The 24,833-nt window shown below is 38.1% G+C and overlaps 1 protein-coding gene across 3 annotated transcripts in view; it reads left to right on the top strand.

The window, feature by feature from the left end:
* SCML2 (Scm polycomb group protein like 2) overlaps positions 1 to 24,833 on the top strand; it is a 105,644-nt gene that overhangs the window by 61,748 nt on the left and 19,063 nt on the right. For all 3 annotated transcript variants that reach the window (XM_059158004.1, XM_059158005.1, XM_059158006.1), the window contains exon 7: positions 22,203 to 22,411. In XM_059158004.1, the coding sequence (XP_059013987.1) occupies positions 22,203 to 22,411 (209 nt within the window). The remainder of the gene's footprint in view (positions 1 to 22,202; positions 22,412 to 24,833) is intronic.

The following is a 24,833-nucleotide window of genomic DNA, read 5'->3' as shown; positions in this document are numbered from 1 at the left end:
CTGTATTCCCCACCCCCACCTCATTCTCATTTTTTTTAAGAAACAAAAGAAATTATGGCTGCTTTTGCTTTTTGTGCAGATGTGCATAGAGTTGTATGTGGTTCCTGTAACTTGGGCTTCACCTTTCTCTAAGTTTTAAAATTGAGATTTTATAATTTTTAAAACGTATCTTTACCAACTTTTCCTCTCTTTTTATAGGATTGTTATATTTAGTAAAAACCACATAAAACTGCATTTTTCCTTTATGTTATAGTGGGTCAAAAGTAACAAGAAATACAAATAATTAAGGCTGTAAAAAGTTCAAGGGATGTCAGTCCCACTGGCTTCTGAATGAACACTTAAGCATTTGTTTAGATTTTTGCCCTTAAAGTAGCTTATGGTAAAATACAGACTAATATACTTAGTTTATTTAGTATTCTTCTTGTTTAGTATAAATGAAATAGAAATGCTATCAACCCAAATTACTTACTCAAAAGCCATGAAATTTAAAACAGCTGATATTTTCTTTTTGGTACTAACAGCTTGGAACAAATGTTTTGCTTGTGCAAATGAGATGGCTATTGTGATGCAAAAAAGTATCTTGGAGAAAAAAGAAACCCAGCAATTGTCCTTTCTCTGTTTTGAGTATTTCAGCTAAATTATATGGCAATAATTGCAAGCAGAGCCTGGAGCTTCTTTCTTGTTTCTGTTCTATGATATATTTTAACAAATTCTCTTGAGACTTTTGAAACGTCTTGATTTTTAGGACGTGTGGTCCAACGGGGATAACTTTGTCTACAGACGCAATGGGTTAGCAGTTAGATTTTGCATGTCTTCTCATTTCTTTCCAGATTCTCTGACCCAGGGTAACCTTTGGTTCTTCTCTGAAGGCAGGAGTGAAGGGAGTTTGAGTAGGTGACTGATGATCACTGTCCATACAGCCCACAGACAATATGGGAATTACTTTAACAGTCTTCTTAGGCCCTCCTCCCACACCTCCTCCCCTTAAACCAACAAATGCAAATAGCTTCATCCCCATTTGCTAGAAATTCAGGCTTGCTCTGGCAGCATGGGCTTTGTTGTTAACTCGCTTTCTGCAGAAAGGCAGTTTTATTTCTGGTAAAGGAGAAAGGCTATCAAGCGGAACCCAAGACACCTTAATGGTAAATCTAGCAACAGCTTGTTCCTCTGGAATATTTCTAAAGGTAGGAATTACCCCTAAAGTTTCTTTATATTGTAGTTAAAGTATGGTTAAGGAAATTCATTGTCTGCTTTGTTAGCTTTTGTATACTAAATATTCCAAATTATCTCAAAAAATTCTTTTTTGTTCTAAATATTAATTATTGAAATTATTAGTACTATTATTTGATCAGTCATTTCTAAAAACTGTTATATAGGACAAGAGAAAAGTTAGTCTTTGGTTATTTCTAGCATAAAAATGGTTTAAAATAAAAAGGAACAACCCTATTGTAAGTCAAACTTCATGATTTAAATCTCCAGTTTGTGATGAGCATTGTCAAGTATTTTTCTATAGCCTTGAGGAATGTGACATGATTTTTCACTAGTGTTATATGAGACTTACTAGAAGTATTTTTATGATACAGAAATGTAGATAACATTTTGCTAATTAAATATTGTGTCAATACATTTAATATGTTTTGTGGAAATTATAGCAGTGACTGCTATGATTTTTTTTTAACAGCATAATGGAAGTCACTCTAGAGAAGTAGTTTGGTAAGAAAAAAGATGCTATGATTTAAAAATTGAGTGGCTTTTAAAAGCTCAGAATTGTTAGATGAGTTGTGAATTGGCCCCAGACAGCTGAAGTTGCTTCTTTTTATGTGAACTTTCTTCTGAAACTATTAAAGGTTTTGGAAATTGTCATCTTCTTTAATGTCATTGTGACCAAAATCTTGGTTTCTTTTGAAGTTAACAGATAGGAGTAGAGATTGTGAAATATAATGGTCTTCATGGGAAGCACCCCCCATGAAGCTGAAGGGAGTAGTTCACAAAGCATCTGTGATCAGCAAGTATTGTTAAAAGAACACTCTTAAAACCCTTCTAAAATTTAACTGTGATTTCTAGCTGCTTCTTGGCTTTTTAAAATTTCCTTTCTAGGCTGAATACTTACATAATTATATAACAGGTTAGGAGAACCTTATAAATGCCAGTAAATTAGATTTTATTTTAATTTAGCATGTATGCCAAGAAAAAAGGCAGTGTCATTTAGGTATGGAGATAAGTAACTTCGACTGGACTTTTGTATTTTGTTTAAGGTAGCAAGCTATACTTTGACTTTTTAATTGCATTTGGGGTATTTTTCCCAATAGCATTTTTATAAGTTTTCAATAACCTTAAGAATGAGTATTCTATGCAGATTAAGATATATTTTGTAAGGTGTACAAAGTGTTTCTTCTCTCTTCTTGAATCTGTTTGTCTTTGATCTCCAAGCCCTGTATTGAAACGGGGGAGACAAGAGCAAATCAAAGCTACAAAGCCTCTCAGTATACTGGTTTTGGTTCAGTTATCCAGATGTAATTTTTAAAAGCTCCTAGAAAAGACATAGCAGCATTTCCAAAATGGGGTATGCTCTGTCAGACCCCCCAAACAAACTCTTTTAAATGAGATCTCTACTTTTGTGAGTGAGTGGTTTATTTGTTTTTTATATGTGGGAATTACCTTTTATTGTATGTTTAAAGAATTTTTATTTTTTAAAAAGATTTATTTATTAGAGAGAGAGCGAGAAAGAGAGAGAGAGTGTGTGAGCATGAGCAGCAGGGTAGGAGCAGAGGGAGAGGGAGAAGCAGACTCCCTGATGAGCAGGGAGCCGGATGTGGGGCTCCATCCTAGGACCCTGAGATTATGACCCGAGGCAAAGGCAGACGCTTAACCAGCTAAGCCATCAAGGCGCCCCTAAAGCATTTTTAATACTGTAAAACTGTGGCTCTTGATTTTGAGAGGGAAACCTACTTGGGTCACCAATAAAACTCAGAAAGGACAATGGAGGAGCCAAGGCAACAGGATTGGGCTTGTTCACACTATTGGATGCCCGCCATGCCAACTAAACCATCTCTTTTTGGTAAATGAGCAAGGAACTGGGCAGAACATCCAAGTTAGAATAGGTCCAACAGTGGTTAAAATATGAAAAGACAGTGCCATTGTCATTAAAACTGGGGACAGCTACCACTAAAAATTAGAGACCTTTTTTTTTCCTTTATAACTTTTCCAGTGTTTGCCATCCTTTTTCCATGTAATGATTCGTTGTAAAACAAACTCTGAAAATGAAGTGGTAGGTAGGTAGAACTCTTACACTTGTTTTAGGCATAATAGAAAGTGAGAAAAGTGAAAAGTATCTTAGAGGTCTTTAAGGTCCTGTGGGAGGTGTCTGACCAAGACCAAGAGCACCCCTGCTACTGTGAAATGAAATACAGACCACGTGTCTCTGCTGGTCAACTGCTTGGGCAATAGAGATGCTTTTACAGTTATATTCTGCTGTGTCAGCCTGTGCTACTGAGGGGATTTACTCTTTAATTCTGAAACTGCTGGAGACAGGTGCAGATTCTAAAGATCACTGCCAGTATGCAGGGAGGCTGCATGGGTATCCCTACTGTTATTTTTAGTGGATTCATGTATGCTTGTACAAGTTGTATGGCTTTTTATCAAAATAAAATATTATAATGCTTATGTTGAATAATTGCTTTCTTTAGGGACATCACTTGTTCTGTTATTCAAAAAAGTGGCTAGGTTTATCTTTGTTGGGGCATTTTTATATTTTTAATGACAAAATTGGTATTGTAGAAAACAAAGATAAGTGGTAAGAGTAAAATCTAAAAATTGCTTGTATTCTTGCCATCTGCTAATATTTTGGTATATAAACCTCACAATATTTTAATTAAAAAATCAAATGTTAATTGCCAGTTGTCATTGAGACCAACTGATGATGTCTTCAGATGCATATGTTGTATTCTGTTCTGTGTATACAGAATTATATTGCTTTGGTCCCAGCTACTTAAGTATTCTTACTGTGTTATTCTAGTAATTAATAGACATGAAACGTGTTCAGGTTATTAGATGTTTGATTTTGAGAAAATTCACAAGAAAATTTAACCCACTGAGCTATCCAGGCGCCCCTCACAAGAAAATTTAGAGTAAAGAAGGTGTTCCTCCATTATTTGATGCAATTTTTTCTGAAGGGTTTATTTAGCCAAGAGAATTGAAAAAAAGAAAAGCCCCTAAACATTGGATTATTAAAGGCATGTTGATACTTTGTAGTACTACTTAAGAAATTTAAGATTTTATTTATTTATTTGACACAGAGAAAGAGATCACAAGTAGGCAGAGCAGCAGGCAGAGACAGAGGAGAAGCAGGCTCCCTGCTGAGCAGAGAGCCCAACACGGGGGGGGGGGGGGGGGGGGCTCCATCCCAGGACCCTGAGATCATGACCTGAGCCAAAGGCACAAAGGCAGAGGCTTTAACCCACTGAGCCACCCAGGTGCCCCTACTTCAGAAATTTTTATTTGTGATTTACACATAAGTTCCTTCAAATTTGAACTTGAAGAAATGTTAAACCAACTATTTAATTCTGTATCTTGTTTTGCTAAGTTTAGAGAAGAAAATATTTTAATTGGAAGACATCTTTTCATTATTTCCCCTCACTAATTAAAAATAGTATTCAGTTTCAGCAAAGAGCATGGGCTTTTGGGTCAGACAGTCCTGAATTTGAATCCCCTTTCTTTATTTTTTAAAGATTTTATTTATTTAGAGCGCCTGGGTGGCTCTGTCGGTTAAGCGTCTGCTTTCTGCTCAGGTCATAATCCCAGGGTTCTGGGGTGGAGTCAGATATGTCATTTGCAAATATCTTCTCCCATTCCGTATGTTGCCTTTTGTTTTGCTGATTCTTTCCTCTGCTGTGTAGAGCTTTTTATTTTGATGTAGTCCCAATAGTTTATTTTTGCTTTAGTTTTCCTTGCCCCAGGAGACAAATCTAGAAAAATTTGCTATGGCCAGTATTGGTAAAATTACTGCCTGTGTTCTCCTCTGGGATTTTTATGGTTTTAGATGTCAGATTTAGATCTTCAAGCCATTTTGAGTTAATTTTTGTGTATTGTATAAGAAAGTGGTCTAGTTTCATTCTTTTTTGTTTGTTTCATTACTTTGCGTATAGCTGTCCAGTTTTCCCAGCACCATTTGTCTTTCTCCCATTGCATATTCTTGCCTCCTTTGCTGAAGATTAATTGACCACATTAATTGTGGGTTTATTTCTGGGCACCCTATTCTGTTCCATTGATTTATGTGTTTTTTTTTTTTTTTGCCAGTACCATACTATTTTGATTGCTACAGCTTAGTAGTATATCTTGAAATCATACCTCCAGTTAGTTCTGTCTTCTTTTTAAAAATTGTTTTGACTGTTCGGGGTCTTTTGTGGTTCCATACAAATTTTAGGATTATTTTGTTTAGTTTTATGAAAAATGCTGTTAGTATTTTCATTCGGGTTGTATTAAACCTGTGGATTGCTTTGGGTAGTATGGATATTTTAACAATATTGGTTCTCTGAGTCCCTGAGCATGGACTATCTTTCCATTTGTTTGTGTCATCTTCTGTTCCTTCCATCAGTATTTTATAGTTTCCAGAGTACAGGTTTTTCACCTCCTTGGTTAAGTTTATTCCTAGGAATTTATTATTTTTGGTGCAATTGTAAATGGGATCGTTTTCTTAATTTCTCTTTTTACTACTTCATTATTAGTGTGTAGAAATGCAATGGATTTCTGTACACTGATTGTATATTCTGTGACCTTACTGCATTCATTTGTCAGTTCTAGTAGTTTTTTGGTGGAATCGTTAGGGTTTTTATATATACTATCATGTCACATGCAAGTAGTGAAAGTTTTAATACTTTATTATCAATTTGGATGCATTTTATTTATTTTTTGTTGTCTGATAAGCTGTGGATAGGACTACCAGTACTATGTGGAATAAAAGTGGTGAGAGTGGACATCCTTGTCTTCTTTCTGACCTTAGGGGAAAAGCTCTCAGTTTTTCATGATTGTGTATGTTAGCTGTGGGTTTTTCATGTATGGCCTTCATTGAGTTGAGGTATGTTCCCTCTGTAACCTACTTTGTTGAGATGAAGTGTATTTTTCCAAGAAAATTGTAAAATGTTGAGATCAAGCCACAGTGGTCAATTTGATGTGTAAACTACCTGCATTGTTTCTATGGGAATATATGACCAGAGACAAAACTTGGATATTAAACATTTATTCATTTAACAAACATTTATTGGAAGCCCATTATGTGGCAGGTCTCAGACCAGATGTTAGAGGTATAATGATGGTTTGAACTTACATAGTTCCTTCCCCTAAAGGAATTCAGTGTGGTGGGACAGACAGATATGTAAGTAAAGATAAGATGTAATATCTGTGCTGCCAGAGGTGCATGCAGTAAATGTGGTTTATGAGTATTAGATCCTATGGTGTGCCTGGGAATTTAGTGCTAGAATTTTGCAGGGCTGATAATTGAGCAGAGTTTCGAATGTGTAATAGGTAAGCCATTGACAGGGGAAGGGAAGGCCTTTCTTGGATCAACTTCTTCAAAGGCAGTAAGGGGGACCTATTTAGGGACCTGAAATGATGATTATGGCTGAATATAATGATAGTTGGAGAATAGAGGAGATGAGGCTGTGAAGATATATAGAGGGCCTTGGACACCAGACCGAGGAGTTTAGATTTTAGCCTATGGATAATGTGGCATCACTGAAGATTTATTTATTTGAGAGAGAAGAGAGAAACCATGTGCAAGTGGGAGGAGGGGCAGAGTGAGAGAATTTTCAAGCAGACTCCCCACTGAGCATGAAGACTGATGTGGGGCTCAGTCTCAGAACTCATGAGATCATGACCTAAACCAAAACGAAGGGTTGGATGCTTAACTGACTAAGCTACCTAGGCATCCCTGAAGATTTTTAAGACGAAAAGTGACATATCACAGTTTGGACTTCATTTTATTTTTTTAAAGTTTTTTATTTATTTAAGTAATCTCTACACTCCACATTGGGGCTCAGACTCACAACCCTGAGATCAAGAGTCACGTGCTTTTCAAACTGAGCCTGCCAGGTGCCTCACATGGTTTGTATTTCAGAAAGATCATGATAATGTGCTATTGAGTATGGATTGGAAAGGGCAGCCAGGAATGCCAATTTAGAGGCTAATGTCATAGCTTACGGGAGAAGTCACGAGAATCTGAACCAAGTCATTTCATGAGCATAAAGAAGAATACAGTTAGGAAATACTTAGGTAGGCTTGGTTAAACATGTGGATGGAGGAAGAGTACTAAAATGTCTTCAAGATTCCTGACTTTTGATAGTTGGGTGTAAACGGTAATGTCGTTCAAGATAGAGCATATCGGATAAGCATGGTATGTTCTGGTTTTGGACATGTTGAGTGAGAGATGCCTATTTAAAGATTTATTTATGTATTTGAGAGAAGGAGAACATGTGCCCATGAGTTGGGAGAGGGGCAGAGGGAAAGAATCTTGAAGCAGACTCCCCATGAGTACAAACAGAGTTCAACACAGGGCTCGGTCCCCCAACCCATGAGATCATGACCTGAGCCAGAACCAAGAGTCAGATGCCCAAACAACCCAGGCTCCCCAAGAGATGCCTATTCAGAGTATCTAGTTGGGTCTTGAAAACACAGCTCTGGAACTTGAGAGAGGCTTATGATGGGTGGGGGGGTGGGCAGGAAAATATGAGAGCAAGTGGTTTGGCAGTCATTATTATATGTAGGCAGTAGCTGAAGTCAAGATAGTAAGCTTAAAGCACTCGAAACTGAAGTGGGGGTAGGGAGAAGGTGGCTAATCCTGGGGAACACCACAGGAAAAGTGACAGGTAGAAGGAAGATCAGGAGAGCGTGGCTGGCTGTGTGAGATCCAATAAAGAGTTTAAAAAAGAAAACACTATCAAAAGTGCTTAGTGCTGTTAGGGGGTTGTGGGTGACCTTAGCACCCAGAGGTTCCCTAAAAACAGTTGTCTGGAAGTGTAATTGCAGACGGTTGAAAATAAGAAAATGGCAGTAATAGTGAATGTGGGCTAGTCTTTCAAGAAGCTTGGCTGTGAAAGGAAGGAGTAAAGGTATTAGCTGGAGAGAAGTAGGTAAATAGGAATTCCTCTTTTGGAGAAAGTTTTTTTCTTGCATTCGATAGACGTTGACAACAAGATTTCCCTGATACCCTATCCGTTGATAGAAGAGGGCCAGGAGCACGGTAATGGCCTGGGAAGGGTGAGTGAGAATAGCGACAGGGCTGATGGTGGTGGCGATGCTGCTGCTGTGACTTAACAGTTAACATTTATTGAATATATCTACCATGTACCACATGCTGAATTTAAATAATTTGTCCAAGGTCTCATGGTTATTATGTGGTAAATCTGGATTTCAACCTAATTAATCTAAAAGCAGTGTCCCTGCTATAGATAATGAGAAGCAGAGAAAGGAATAGGTATAACAAGTGGTTGGTACCAGAGTCCCATGTCCATCTGATATTTACCCTGCTTCTTCTGAGAATTCATAGTCCTCAGCTGGCTTCTGGCTTCCACATGCCTGCTGTGGTGCCTTTCTACTAGTAACTACCCCCCTGTGGTTTCCTTTAAGAGTTTTTCTTAGCTTAATTGAGGTTTTCTAAAATGATTTTTTTTATCGCTAAGAATCAGGAAATAAACATGCATTTATTTATTTATTTTTTTAAATTTCTTTTCAGTGTAACAGTATTCATTGTTTTTGCACCACACCCAGTGCTCCATGCAATACGTGCCCTCCCCAATACCCACCACCTGGTTCCCCCAACCTCCCACCCCCCGCCCCTTCAAACCTCTCAGAATGTTTTTCAGAATCCATAGTCTCTCATGGTTCAGCTCCCCTTCCAATCTCCCCCAACTCCCTTCTCCTCTCTAACTCCCCTTGTCCTCCATGCGATTTGTTATGCTCCACAAATAAGTGAAACCATATGATAATTGACTCTCTCTGCTTGACTTATTTCACTCAGCATCATCTCTTCCAGTCCCGTCCATGTTGCTACAAAAGTTGGGTATTCATCCTTTCTGATGGAGGCATAATACTCCATAGTGTATGTGGACCACATCTTCCTTATCCATTCGTCCGTTGAAGGGCATCTTGGTTCTTTCCACAGTTTGGCGACCGTGGCCATTGCTGCTATAAACATTAGGGTACAGATGGCCCTTCTTTTCACTACATCTGTATCTTTGGAGTAAATACCCAGTAATGCAATTGCAGGGTCATAGGGAAGCTCTATTTTTAATTTCTTGAGGAATCTCCACACTGTTCTCCAAAGAGGCTGCACCAACTTGCATTCCCACCAACAGTGTAAGAGGGTTCCCCTTTCTCTACATCCTCTCCAACACACATTGTTTCCTGTCTTGCTAATTTTGGCCATTCTAACTGGTATAAGGTGGTATCTCAATGTGGTTTTAATTTGAATCTCCCTAATGGCTAGTGATGATGAACGTTTTTTCATGTGTCTGATAGCCATTTGTATGTCTTCATTGGAGAAGTGTCTGTTCATATCCTATGCCAATTTTTTTCATATGATTATCAGTTTTGTGTGTGTTGAGTTTGAGAAGTTCTTTATAGATCCTGGATATCAACCTTTTGCCTGTACTGTCATTTGCAAATATCTTCTTCCATTCCGTGGGTTGCCTCTTTGTTTTATAAACATGCTTTCAAAAGACTCTCAGGGATGCCTGGGTGGCTCAGTCGATTAAGCATCAGACTCGGTTTCTGCTCAGGTCATGATCTCCAGGTTGTGGGATCAAGTCCTGTGTCGGGCTCTGCATTTGGCATGGAGTCTACTTGGGTCTCCCTCCCTGTCCCTCTCCTTCTGCCTCTGCCCCTCTCCCCTGTCCCTACTCATGTTCTCTCCCTCTCTCCGAAATAAATGAGCAAAATCTTTCAAAAACAAACAACAAAAGACCCATTTGATGTTAAATGTTTAAAAAAACAGAAGACTATCAGCTCGTTTATTATGGAAAGGGAAAATAACTCTTATGTGACAAGAAGAGTCCTTGGGGATTCTAAAAGGCTAATTTCAGAGGAAAAGCAGACTCTGGCTATTATGAACATTTAATTTCTGAAGCAAGGTTAGGCTTCTGGGATAGGATGGTGGCTCCTCTGATACAGGTTGGGAGAGAAGCGAGCACAAATGGGACAGAATTTGAAAACACCTGTCAAGGAAGCCAGTGTGATGGCATGGGCTGGCAGTAGGAGTGAATGAAGGAAGATCAGGGGTTTACACCTGACTTACATCCCCTTTGCTCTTACTGTGACCCAAGACTAGTCAGTTTGTGGCATTATGAGCTCAGTGAGTCAGGGGGCCAAGTTTCCAGATAAAGGTATTGGGCACTTCAGCCAAGCTTTTGTGAATACCAGGCCTCAATGTTGGATAATGATCATGTAAGTGTAACCATCTCTGTTGGTATCTCTGTATTTTTCACTGTTGAGGTTTATATTCTTTCTTTGGGTTTGTAGTTAGCACGAAAGATTTTAGTGTAAATTGTACATACAGTTTTAAGAACAAGGAAGATGACTTGCAAAATATTTCTAAACATGAAAAAAGTTCCAAAATCAAATGTTTATAATGACAGATTTTTTTTTTTTAAAGAGTTTTGGTTTCTCCAGACCATATCTTACTTTTCTGTTTTGGCTATTCAGAATTTGATTTTGTTTATTTCTTGCCTCAAATTCAAGGAATATATTTTTATAGTAATTTCTGCTCTTGTCATATGGCTACATATGTAGCATTCAGTCTATTTGAGGAGAAGGAAATCATATATCATCTATCTACTTAAGGAAATGGGAATTTTATGGATCCACAAATATATTCATGGGAGACATGAGTTATATGACTGGGACCATATTTATTTCTTCCGGATTTCCTAGATTGCCTCAGCTGGTAAAAAGTACACACTAAGTATTGAGTAAATAGTGGATGAAAAATCTGGAGAACACTAAGCAACCATTCCTCTTAAGTCTTTATAGATCAAAAGCAAGATACATATTAATTTATATCTCCGATCCATTTTTGTTTAGGTTCAACTCAGCTTTGTTTAAGCTAAACCAGCACATATGTAACAGTAGCTGAAAATAGGAAGTTGCTGTTCATTTCTAAGTGTATTTCCTTTTCTGTGGTAATTGTATGTGCAGGTGTCTTTTCACAATTCAGAGAAGGCAAGCACTGTCTTTCAATAATAAAACATCTTCATATGTTAGCAGAAATGTATATTTAATGAGTGTTATTTGGAAATAAACACTAAATAAGGTTAAATCGCCAGACATGAAAAGTTTTACCAGCATGTTTTTTTCTGTACTTGTTAATGTTTTCTCTTTGTATGCCTCTACATCTGTTTTTTTAAAAACTGAAGACTCCCTCTGTCAGAGAGCACCTATGGACTCTAGTGAAGGATCTCGTAGGAATTCACAAGGTTGTCTTTTGTCCCTCCTCCTGCTTTTTGTAAACATGTGCACTGTGACTCAGGGGAGTGCATTTAATAGCCTGTTTTGCTGAAAGCAAGGCAGCATATAAGAAAAAGTATGCACTTAGGAGACCAAACTCTCTTAGCCAAATGGGTAATCTTGGCTACATTATCTAACCCCACAGAGCCCAAGTCTCCTGACATGTAGAAAGTGGGGAAATGATACCTACCTCATAGGATGTTTGGGTGGATGATGTGGGATAGCAGTAATAGAAATGCCTAGCATGTAATGGGTAGCCAGAAAATACTGGCATCTGTTTCCTTTCTGGAGTTCCCCTGTTCCAGGCTTCCAGGCCTCCTCTTGACTGCCTTCTGATCATTTCCCAAGATTTATTAATTTCTTTTGCATTTCCACAATTCACTAACTTCTCATCTCCTGGATATTTTTCTTAGCTGAACATTCTCTGTTCTATCTGAAGATAAGCTGAAGAACCAGGTAGGTTTTGTGTTAGGTATTCACATAAAAATTTTTATTAAAGATGGTTAGTATATCCTTCTATATATTTCACATACTTTTGTCAAAAAAGGTTTCTACTCACTTTGTGGCCACTATGAACACACGGTTATAGTGCTAGATATAATTTGAACCTTATCATTTAAACAAATTTATTTTGTATTGGAAATAATTTAATTAATACTTAATAGAGTTTCAGCATAGTGTATATGTTATATGATTGCTTTTTGGAGATAAATACATGTATAATGTATAGTTTAATTTTGATGTCTAATATATTGGATGATTACTCTTTCCTCTTTAGTTAAAATATTTGAAAAAGTATTTTGTTCTAGGTGCTGAGGACATGACAGTAAATGAAACTGAGTATTTGCCTTTGAAAAGCTTGCTTTCTAAAGTGAAAATTTCTTGGGGCACCTGGGTAGGTCAGTCATTGGGCATCTGCCTTCAGCTCGGGTCCTGTTCACAGGGTCCTGGGATTGAGCCCCACGTTGGGCTCCCTGCTCAGCGGGAAGCCTGCTTCTCTCTCTCTCACTCTGCTTGCTTGTGTTCCTTCTCTCACTGTCTCTATCTCTGTCAAATAAATAAATAAAATCTTAAAAAATCAACAAAGTGAAAATTTCTTTTTATACACAAAATTTTTTATAATGCTTTTTCTTATTTTGCTCATACATGTGTATATACTATGAATTAAGGAGCTCATATAGAATATTACATTTTAGGGGAATATTTGAAGCTGTAGCTAAAGTATTTGTGTCCTAACATTTATTAATTTCAAATGCCAAATTTCAAATTTTAAAACACCAAAATTCTTAGATCAAATAATGATTTCATTATAGTTGCCATGTTCCAACAAGTTACTGTTTTATTCATTACAACTTAATTACATATTTTATATAGAATATACTGGTTTTAAAGGAATAACATTGGCTTGCAGGTTGAAAATAGTTTTTGTTCATTCAGCATTTTTTGAGGACCTTCTATTATCTTAGGTTCTGTCTTAAACCAGCCTGGTGCAAGAATTTGAACTCAGGTCCAAAGCCCAATCTGTTTCCTTTTCTTCATGCCATGTATTCAGAGGTGGAGACCAGAACTGTGGAGATAAACAGATTAGTCAAGACAGTGAGGATTTATTTGGATTTAGTAACTAGGGAAGTGTCATTACTGACCTGGGAAAGAATTTCCTTAAAATATGTTTGTAAGAAGGAAAGCTAATTACAGGAGGCTAAGGAGACTCAGAATAATAAGGAAATTGGAGTATTAAGTATAGGTGCTGCTTCTTGGTATTTTGGTAAGGACTAGAAGGTGATTCATGCAAGGGCTTGAAAGTATACCAGAAACTAGGAGAACTAACTTCAAAATAAAGGATTTATGAGTGTTGTAAGAATAGTTGGGGATCAAGTGATTAAATACTGTGAAGAAAGAGGAGGATATAGAAACCATAATGTCTCATGGGAACCAAATAAGATAATTATTAGGTGATAAGTAAAGGGGATTGACTGGACTTAGAAGAGTAGAGGCAAGACTTTTCATTTGGTGCAAGAAGAAGAGGTGAGAATGAATGAAAATAAAAGCATTTTAAAATGGAGAAGTGAGATGGTTATGATCACTCCCAAAGATACCCTTTAATCTTCCCATAAAGTAGAAGGTAGGGTCATTTGCTGAATGGAATAGAGTAAGAAGGAGATGGAACCTTTAACAGGGAAATGCATTCTGTTGTGGAGCATCCTTGGAAATTAGTGAGTTGCAGCAGTGACACCCAAATTGAAGTCAGTGTGGATTTTATAGCAATAATATTCCTATGTTCCGAAGCAAGTGTTGGCAAACTGCAACCCAAGGGCTAAGCCACATCCAGCCCATGTAGCCTGTGAGCTAAGAATGGTTTTTATATTCCTAAAGGATTTAAGAAAACAAACAAAGAAGAATGTGTGGTGGAGACTGTATGTGGCCTTGAAAGCCTGAAACATTTACTATCTAGCTCCTTATAGAAAAAGATTGCTGACCCATGTTCTACAGCTCAAGGCCAGGGAAAGCAAATGATAGTGTGCCTCAAAGGTGGAAGCCAGCATGCTAGACATGATCAAAGATCAAGGGGTGATAAAGTAAGGGATACTAGTTAGGGGGATATTGCTAGAAGTGGATAGGAGGTCGATAAGGAGTAAAGTAAAGCCAGAAGAAAGTTAATAGATTGAATGAAAATAGAGAGGGTTTGTGGCTAGATCTCATAACGAGCAAAAAAGCCTGGTCAGTTGGTATGAAGCAAAGATGACAGGTAAGAAAATTGGAGGTAAAGAAAGGTATCGCAGTGGTTGTCTTGGAGATAGAAGAGTTCCAGAATAGCTAAGTATAACCATTTTAGGGAGGGGTTGAACTGTTGGTGATGTCAGAATGATGAAGCATTGAATTATGATGTTTAAATTTCTGAAGATGATGACAAGGAGACTGTGTAAGAAGAAATAGTGTGAATTAGGTCACTGAGATTACTGAAGAAAGCAGAAGTGAGGGTGGAGTATGAGGTAGATGATGGTAAAGAGGTAAGAAGACTGGGGTAGGTACAGGAATTACTGTAAATAAGGGGAGAAAGCGGTGGTGGCAGTTAAGTTTTCTTCCCTTTGCTCTGGCAGCTGGGAGAAGACTGTTTCTCCTCTTGGTTTGGCAAGTAAAAACCTTGATTAAAAAGGCTACGGGGAAGATGTGGTATTCTCCATTGAAGGTCAGATTCATACACAGTCTTGGAGTGTGGGAAGAGCAAAGCTGTGGATTAGTTTCAAGTTGTAAAATGGAGCCCTCAAAAAAAAGTAGTTGAATTTTGCATAAATGTATAAATGTTGTTTTTTTTTTTAATTTTTTATTTTTTATAAACATATATTTTTTATAAACATATATTTTTATCCCCAGGTCTGTGAATCACCAGGTTTACACACTTCACAGCACTCACCAAATCACATACCCTCCCCAATGTCCATAATCCCACCCCCTTCTCCCCAACCCCCTCCCCCCGGCAACCCTCAGTTTGTTTTGTGAGATTAAGAGTCACTTATGGTTTGTCTCCCTCCCAATCCCATCTTGTTTCATTTATTCTTCTACCCACTTAAGCCTCCATGTTGCATCACCACTTCCTCATATCAGGGAGATCATATGATAGTTGTCTTTCTCTGCTTGACTTATTTCGCTAAGCATGATACGCTCTAGTTCCATCCACGTTGTTGCAAATGGCAAGATTTCATTTCTTTTGATGGCTGCATAGTATTCCATTGTGTATATATACCACATCTTCTTGATCCATTCATCTGTTGATGGACATCTAGGTTCTTTCCATAGTTTGGCTATTGTGGACATTGCTGCTATAAACATTCGGGTGCATGTGTCCCTTTGGATCACTACATTTGTATCTTTAGGGTAAATACCCAATAGTGCAATTGCTGGGTCATAGGGCAGTTCTATTTTCAACATTTTGAGGAACCTCCATGCTGTTTTCCAGAGTGGCTGCACCAGCTTGCATTCCCACCAACAGTGTAGGAGGGTTCCCCTTTCTCCGCATCCTCGCCAGCATCTGTCATTTCCTGACTTGTTGATTTTAGCCATTCTGACTGGTGTGAGGTGATATCTCATTGTGGTTTTGATTTGTATTTCCCTGATGCCGAGTGATATGGAGCACTTTTTCATGTGTCTGTTGGCCATCTGGATGTCTTCTTTGCAGAAATGTCTGTTCATGTCTTCTGCCCATTTCTTGATTGGATTATTTGTTCTTTGGGTGTTGAGTTTGCTAAGTTCTTTATAGATTCTGGACACTAGTCCTTTATCTGATATGTCGTTTGCAAATATCTTCTCCCATTCTGTCAGTTGTCTTTTGATTTTGTTAACTGTTTCCTTTGCTGTGCAAAAGCTTTTGATCTTGATGAAATCCCAGTAGTTCATTTTTTCCCTTGCTTCCCTTGCCTTTTGCGTTGTTCCTAGGAAGATGTTGCTGCGGCAGAGGTCGAAGAGGTTGCTGCCCGTGTTCTCCTCAAGGATTTTGATGGATTCCTTTCGTACATTGAGGTCCTTCATCCATTTTGAGTCTATTTTTGTGTGTGGTGTAAGGAAATGGTCCAATTTCATTTTTCTGCATGTGGCTGTCCAATTTTCCCAGCACCATTTATTGAAGAGGCTGTCTTTTTTCCATTGGACATTCTTTCCTGCTTTGTCGAAGATTAGTTGACCATAGAGTTGAGGGTCTATTTCTGGGCTCTCTATTCTGTTCCATTGATCGATGTGTCTGTTTTTGTGCCAGTACCATGCTGTCTTGATGATGACAGCTTTGTAATAGAGCTTGAAGTCCGGAATTGTGATGCCACCAACGTTGGCTTTCTTTTTCAATATCCCTTTGGCTATTCGAGGTCTTTTCTGGTTCCATATAAATTTTAGCATTATTTGTTCCATTTCTTTGAAAAAGATGGATGGTACTTTGATAGGAATTGCATTAAATGTGTAGATTGCTTTAGGTAGCATAGACATTTTCACAATATTTATTCTTCCAATCCAGGAGCATGGAACATTTTTCCATTTCTTTGTGTCTTCCTCAATTTCTTTCATGAGTACTTTATAGTTTTCTGAGTATAGATTCTGTGTCTCTTTGGTTAGGTTTATTCCTAGGTATCTTATGGTTTTGGATGCAATTGTAAATGGGATTGACTCCTTAATATCTCTTTCTTCTGTCTTGCTGTTGGTGTAGAGAAATGCAACTGATTTCTGTGCATTGATTTTATATCCTGACACTTTACTGAATTCCTGTATAAGTTCTAGCAGTTTTGGAGTGGAGTCTTTTGGGTTTTCCACATATAGTATCATATCATCTGCGAAGAGTGATAATTTGACTTCTTCTTTGCCGATTTGGATGCCTTTAATTTCCTTTTGTTGTCTGATTGCTGAGGCTAGGACCTCTAGTACGATGTTGAATAGCAGTGGTGATAATGGACATCCCTGCCGTGTTCCTGACCTTAGCGGAAAAGCTTTCAGTTTTTCTCCATTGAGAATGATATTTGCGGTGGGTTTTTCATAGATGGCTTTGATGATATTGAGGTATGTGCCCTCTATCCCTACACTTTGAAGAGTTTTGATCAGGAAGGGATGTTGTACTTTGTCAAATGCTTTTTCAGCATCTATTGAGAGTATCATATGGTTCTTGTTCTTACTTTTATTGATGTGTTGTATCACATTGACTGATTTGCGGATGTTGAACCAACCTTGCAGCCCTGGAATAAATCCCACTTGGTCGTGGTGAATAATCTTTTTAATGTACTGTTGAATCCTATTGGCTAGTATTTTGTTGAGTATTTTCGCATCTGTGTTCATCAAGGATATTGGTCTATAGCTCTCTTTTTTGGTGGGATCCTTGTCTGGTTTTGGGATCAAGGTGATGCTGGCCTCATAAAATGAGTTTGGAAGTTTTCCTTCCATTTCTATTTTTTGGAACAGTTTTAGGAGAATAGGAATTAGTTCTTCTTTAAATGTTTGGTAGAATTCCCCCGGGAAGCCGTCTGGCCCTGGGCTTTTGTTTGTTTGGAGATTTTTAATGACTGTTTCAATCTCCTTACTGGTTATGGGTCTGTTCAGGCTTTCTATTTCTTCATGGTTCAGTTGTGGTAGTTTATATGTTTCTAGGAATGCATCCATTTCTTCCAGATTGTCAAATTTATTGCCGTAGAGTTGCTCATAGTATGTTCTTATAATAGTTTGTATTTCTTTGGTGTTAGTTGTGATCTCTCCTCTTTCATTCATGATTTTATTTATTTGGGTCCTTTCTCTTTTCTTTTTGATAAGTCGGGCCAGGGGTTTATCAATTTTATTAATTCTTTCAAAGAACCAGCTCCTAGTTTCGTTGATTTGTTCTATTGTTTTTTTGGTTTCTATTTCATTGATTTCTGCTCTGATCTTTATGATTTCTCTTCTCCTGCTGGGCTTAGGGTTTCTTTCTTGTTCTTTCTCCAGCTCCTTTAGGTGTAGGGTTAGGTTGTGTACCTGAGACCTTTCTTGTTTCTTGAGAAAGGCTTGTACCGCTATATATTTTCCTCTCAGGACTGCCTTTGTTGTGTCCCACAGATTTTGAACCATTGTATTTTCATTATCATTTGTTTCCATGATTTTTTTCAATTCTTCTTTAATTTCCCGGTTGACCCATTCATTCTTTAGAAGGATACTGTTTAGTCTCCATGTATTTGGGTTCTTTCCAAACTTCCTTTTGTGGTTGAGTTCTAGCTTTAGAGCATTGTGGTCTGAAAATATGCAGGGAATGATCCCAATCTTTTGATACCTGTTGAGTCCTGATTTAGGACCGAGGATGTGATCTATTCTGGAGAATGTTCCATGTGCACTAGAGAAGAATGTGTATTCTGTTGCTTTGGGATGAAATATTCTGAATATATCTGTGATGTCCATCTGGTCCAGTGTGTCATTTAAGGCCTTTATTTCCTTGCTGATCTTTTGCTTGGATGACCTGTCCATTTCAGTGAGGGGAGTGTTAAAGTCCCCTACTATTATTGTATTATTGTTGATGTGTTTCTTTGATTTTGTTATTAATTGGTTTATATAGTTGGCTGCTCCCACATTGGGGGCATAGATATTTAAAATTGTTAAATCTTCTTGTTGGACAGACCCTTTGAGTATGATATAGTGTCCTTCCTCATCTCTTATTATAGTCTTTGGCTTAAAATCTAATTGATCTGATATAAGGATTGCCATTCCTGCTTTCTTCTGATGTCCATTAGCATGGTAAATTCTTTTCCACCCCCTCACTTTAAATCTGGAGGTGTCTTCGGGCTTAAAATGTGTTTCTTGGAGGCAACATATAGATGGGTTTTGTTTTTTTATCCATTCTGATACCCTGTGTCTTTTGACAGGGGCATTTAGCCCATTCACATTCAGGGTAACTATTGAGAGATATGAATTTAGTGCCATTGTATTGCCTGTAAGGTGACTGTTACTGTATATGGTCTCTGTTCCTTTCTGATCTACCACTTGTAGGCTCTCTCTTTGCTTAGAGGACCCCTTTCAATATTTCCTGTAGAGCTGGTTTGGTATTTGCAAATTCTTTCAGTTGTTGTTTGTCCTGGAAGCTTTTAATCTCTCCTTCTATTTTCAATGATAGCCTAGCTGGATATAGTATTCTTGGCTGCATGTTTTTCTCGTTTAGTGCTCTGAAAATATCATGCCAGCTCTTTCTGGCCTGCCAGGTCTCTGTGGATAAGTCAGCTGCCAATCTAATATTTTTACCATTGTATGTTACAGACTTCTTTTCCCGGGCTGCTTTCAGGATTTTCTCTTTGTCATTGAGACTTGTAAATTTTACTATTAGGTGACGGGGTGTGGGCCTATTCTTATTGATTTTGAGGGGCATTCTCTGAACCTCCTGAATTTTGATGCTCGTTCCCTTTGCCATATTGGGGAAATTCTCCCCAATAATTCTCTCCAGTATACCTTCTGCTCCCCTCTCACTTTCTTCTTCTTCTGGAATCCCAATTATTCTAATGTTGTTTCGTCTTATGGTGTCACTTATCTCTCGAATTCTCCCCTCATGGTCCAGTAGCTGTTTGTCCCTCTTTTGATCAGCTTCTTTATTCTCTGTCATTTGGTCTTCTATATCACTAATTCTTTCTTCTGCCTCATTTATCCTAGCAGTGAGAGCCTCCATTTTTGATTGCACCTCATTAATAGCTTTTTTGATTTCAACTTGGTTAGATTTTAGTTCTTTTATTTCTCCAGAAAGGGCTTTTATATCTCTCGAGAGGGTTTCTCTAATATCTTCCATGCCTTTTTCGAGCCCGGCTAGAACCTTGAGAATTGTCATTCTGAACTCTAGATCTGACATATTACTGATGTCTGTATTGATTAGGTCCCTAGCCTTCGGTACTGCCTCTTGTTCTTTTTTTTGTGGTGAATTTTTACGTCTTGTCATTTTGCCCAGATAAGAGTAAATGAAGGGGCAAGTAAAATACTAAAAGGGTGGCAACAACCCCAGGAAAATATGCTTTAGCTAAATTAGAAGAGATCCAAAATCGTGAGTGGGGAGAAAGAGGATAAAAAGAGGTTCAAAAAGGAAGAAAGAAAAAAAAAAAGAAAAGAATTTAAAAATAAAGAAAACACCTAAGAAAAATATAAAAAAGAAAAAATATATATATTAAATAAACTAGTAAAAAATCGTTAAAAAAGAAAAAGGTAACAGTTAAAAAAAATTTACACGAAGGCGAGAAAAAAAAACAAAAAATGAAAAAGAAAAATATTAAATTAACCGCAAGACTAAAAAAAATCACAGGGAAAAAGCCATGAGTTCCGTACTTTGCTTTCTCCTCCTCTGGAATTCTGCTGCTCTCCTTGGTATTGAAACCGCACTCTCTGGTAGGTGAACTTGGTCTCCGCTGGATTTCTTGTTGATCTTCTGGGGGAGGGGCATGTTGTAGTGATTCTCAAGTGTCTTTGCCCCAGGCGGGATTGCACCGCCCTTACCCAGGGCCGGGGTGAGTAATCCGCTTGGGTTTGCTTTCAGGATCTTTTGTTCCCTGAGCGCTTTCCGTAGAGTTCCGGAGGACGGGAACACAAATGGCGGCCTCCTGGTCTCTGGCCCGAAGGAGCCGAGAGCCCAGGGCCCCACTCCTCAGTGCGCCCTCAGAGAACAGCGCCCAGTTACTCCCGTCTGCCTGACCTCCGGCCGCGCTCCGAGCTCACCGAGCCTGCGACCGGTTCAAGGTAACACGGAGCTGCGAGCTTACTGTCGGCTCTGTCTCTGTAGCCGGCTTTCCCGTTCCAATACCCGCAAGCTCTGCGACACTCAGACACCCCCGATCCTTCTGTGACCCTGCGGGACCTGAGGCCACGCTGACCCCGCGTGGGCTTCGCCCCGGTTTAGCCTCTGGAGCGATGTCCCTCAGCGGAACAGACTTTTAAAAGTCCTGATTTTGTGCGCGGTTGCTCCGCCGCTTGCCGGGAGCCGGCCCCTCCCCCCGGGGTCTATCTTCCCGTCGCTTTGGATTCACTTCTCCGCCGGTCCTACCTTTCAGAAAGTGGTTGTTTTTCTGTTTCCAGAATTGCTGTTCTTCTTCTCTTCAATCTGTCGATGGATTTTCAGGTGTTTGCAATCTTTAGATAAGCTATCTAGCTGATCTCCGGCTAGCTGAAGCAGTCTCAGCTTGCTACTTCTCCGCCATCTTGACTCCTCCTCCCTATAAATGTTGTTCTTACACATTCTTCCTGTAAACAATTTTTGACATTAGTACTTCTTACTATATAAAATTCATGTTTTTTATAATAATAAAATTATTAGGAGATTAATACTAATAACATCTCTTTTTATTTGACTGTGAACATCGAGAAAAGTAACCTGGCAGATAACGTTAATTTGACATGCTCAGACTGTCTGGATAGGGCTTACTCGCATATGATAGTGGTCCTTCCATGACAGTATTAATGTAGAGTCTACATTGTGGTATATGAAGCTTCAGTACTAGACATACATATAGGAACATAATGAGCTTGAACCATTAAAAATCAAGTGTAGGGAATTCCTCTGGCCTCTGAAAGACGAACTACGAGTTGATAGTGGTTTTGCTGTGTTTTTCTATATTGATGAGAAGAGTGATTCCTGCATACATTGTGGTTAGATATTTTGGCCTGGTATTTTCTGAAGGGAAAACTCTTTTCTGGCTAAGAACTAAAAATAGGAGAAGCAGACAATGTAAATTGCTAGAAATTATCACTATGCTAAGTTTGAAGTTACTGGTTTGTCTTATAAAAGCCTCTTCATTTTTTTTTTTTTTTCTGGAGAATTTGACTACTTGCTGATAATCTGAAATCTTAAATACCTAAAATTTCATTTTATGTATGTATGTATGTATGTATGTATGTATTTAGATTTTATTTCTTTAATAGGAGAGAGAGAAGGCACACATGTGTGAGTGGGAGGAGGGGCAGAGAGAGAGAATCTCAAGCAGACTCTTGCTGAGAGTGAACTCCCTATGGGGCTTGATCTCATGACCCCTCAGATCACGACCTGAGCTGAAATCAAGAGTCAGACACTTAACTGACTGACCCACTCAGGCGCCCCCTGAAACTTCACTTTAAATGGTACTTTTAAGTGGTTTTTAATGAATAACCTTTGGAATATTTTTAAAGGTTGAGTTAAATTTCTTTAGAGTCCTAAGAAGGCAATACCTGTGTCATTTACTTTAGTTTTATTTTTATGTTGTGTTTTTTGTTTTTCTCAGTGCCCGTTACAAAGAATATAGCAAAAACACAGTCTTCTCTTTCCAAAGCAACCCAGCATTCAATGCAGTCTCCACAGAAAACTGCTGTAATACTACCAACACAGCAGATCAGGAAATCAGGTCGCATTAAACCACCTGGGCAAACTTCAGTCCCTAAGAAGGGAAGTGCTGTTAAAAATATCACACCAAGGAAAAAAGGCCCAAAAAAGGTGAGTTAATCTCCTTCTAATTTGTATTATAAGTCTCTGCAGTGCCTTTTTTATAACATAGGGTTTAGGTTTTACTAAGAGTATGATGAAGTCCTTGAGCAATGTACTGTACGAAGAGCATATATAATGCTTTTTAAAGCTCACATAGCTGGCTATCAAGATTGGTATTTCTTTTCTTGGGTAATCTTTAAATTTTGAATAGTGTTCAACTTTCTCAAAACCACATTGGAAATACTATGTGGGTATATTTGTGTTTAGGCCAATTTATTTAAAAGTCAGTATACTTTGAAGTGAGTTTTACTGTACATAAATTATACCTCAATAAAGCAGGTTAGGAAGGGGAATCAAAGCGATAAATTCAATGGTGCTGGCCACCTAACTGACTTCTCCAAAGAAAACAACTTTAAAATCTAGAAATAATAGAAAAAAACAGCTACTTGAAGATACTGGAGAGTGAATGGAAGCAGACATACTGTCGTTGGGGGGAGTACGCACAGAAGGTAGGGGTGTTATAAAGATTTCTGTATCTGGCAAAAATACTCTTCAAGAGTGAGGTAAACTAAAGATATTTTCGATAAAAGCATACTTAGAGAATTCCACACTGGCAGATAAGCACTTTAAGAAATCATGAAGGATGTTTATGTCTGGGTAAATGTAAATGATTTGTTTTTTGCTTTTTTTCCTCTTAATTTCTTTATACTAATGTGACTAAAGCAATAATTATAATATGGTCTTGTGGGGTAATGTAATATAAATGGCATGATATAATACATCATTACATAACATCAATACATAATATGATGTAATGCATATAACAGTATAAAGGCTTTGAGTGGGGATATGGATTTTTGTTATTGGAAGGTTTCAACATTTTATGTTAAGTAGTAGAATATTAACTACGTGGGTTATACAGTGTAATCCCCAGGGCATATTGTAAAAACACAAATGCAAAGAAGTCTAGCTAAAAAAGCCAGTAGGAAAACTAAAATGGAATTCTAAGGAATATTCAACAAGTACTTAAAAAAAAAGGAAAGACTGAATGGAGAAATAAAACACAGAGGAGACAAATAGAAAGGAAATAATAAAGGAGGGTCAGGGAGGGAGAAAAGAAAATAATGAGGGTATACCCAGACCCCAAAATATTAATAATTACTTTAAAAGTTAGTGGACTAAATTTTCCAATTAAAAGACAGAGATTATAAAAATAGATTTAAAAAATACCCAAATATATGTGTTCTACAAGAGATGTATTTTTTTCCTTTTTTTACATGATATATATATTTTAAGATTTATTTATTTAGAGACAGAGAATGAATGAGCAAGCAGGGGGAGGGGCAGAGGGAGAGGAAGAGAGAGAAACTTCAGCAGACTCCTCACTGAACTTGGAGCCCAACCCTGACATCAGGACCTGAGCTGAAACCAAGTGTCAGATGCTTAACCAGCTGTACCACCCAGGGGCCCCACAAGAGATATATATATATATTTTTAAAGATTTTATTTATATATTTGACAGACAGAGATCACAAGTAGGCAGAGAGGCAGGCAGAGAGAGAGAGAGAGAGAGAGAGAGGAGGAAGCAGGCTCCCCGCTGAGCAGAGAGCCCGATGCGGGGCTCGATCCCAGGACCCCGGGACCATGACCCGAGCCGAAGGCAGAGGCTTTAACCCACTGAGCCACCCAGGCGCCCCAAGAGATATATTCTTAATAGAAGGACATAGAATCTTCCTAGATCTTATTAGAACTAAATTAAATTTAAGCAGTAATAAACATTTCTGAGTTCAGCCATCTGGTATCATATATATGACATTTCTGTTTTGTTTCAGCTAATGTTTATAGTATGGAGCAAAATGACAATTCCATTTTTATTTTATTTTATTCTATTTATTCTTTTCTTTAAGAAAGAGAGCAAGAAAGCACAAGCAGGGGAAGTGGCAGAGGGCACGGCAAAGGGAGCGGCAGAGGGAGAAGGAGAAGCAGGCTCCCTGGGAGCCTGATGCTGGGCTCAATCCCAGGACCCCGGGATCACAACCCGAGCCGAAGGCAGACACTCACCGACTGAGTCACCCAGGCACCCCTGATTTTAAAATGCTTAAATTAATACTGGTATTTTTATTTCAAAAAGCATTAAAAATTTTTAAATAAAAATTAAAAGTAACAGTGGATATATTACAAATATAAAATCATAAGCATTAAAAAATCAAATAAGCAGGTTATTCTAATGTAAATCATTAGCAGATTAAAGTTCAAATTCAAAATAAATTGCATAAAATTAACGAAGGTTGTGATACTTAAATGGAAATAATGCTTTATTTTAAATGCATTTTGAAAACTGGAATGTATTGAGGATGTCATTGATGCATTTTTTTAAGGTTTGTTTATTTGAGAGGGAGAGAGAGCACAGTAGGGAGGGGCAGAGGGAGAG

This window comes from Mustela lutreola, chromosome X (assembly GCF_030435805.1).
Source record: "Mustela lutreola isolate mMusLut2 chromosome X, mMusLut2.pri, whole genome shotgun sequence".
Taxonomy (NCBI): Eukaryota; Metazoa; Chordata; class Mammalia; order Carnivora; family Mustelidae; genus Mustela; species Mustela lutreola.
Note: the sequence above shows the minus strand (reverse complement) of the source record. Positions and strands in the feature narration are given on the sequence as shown.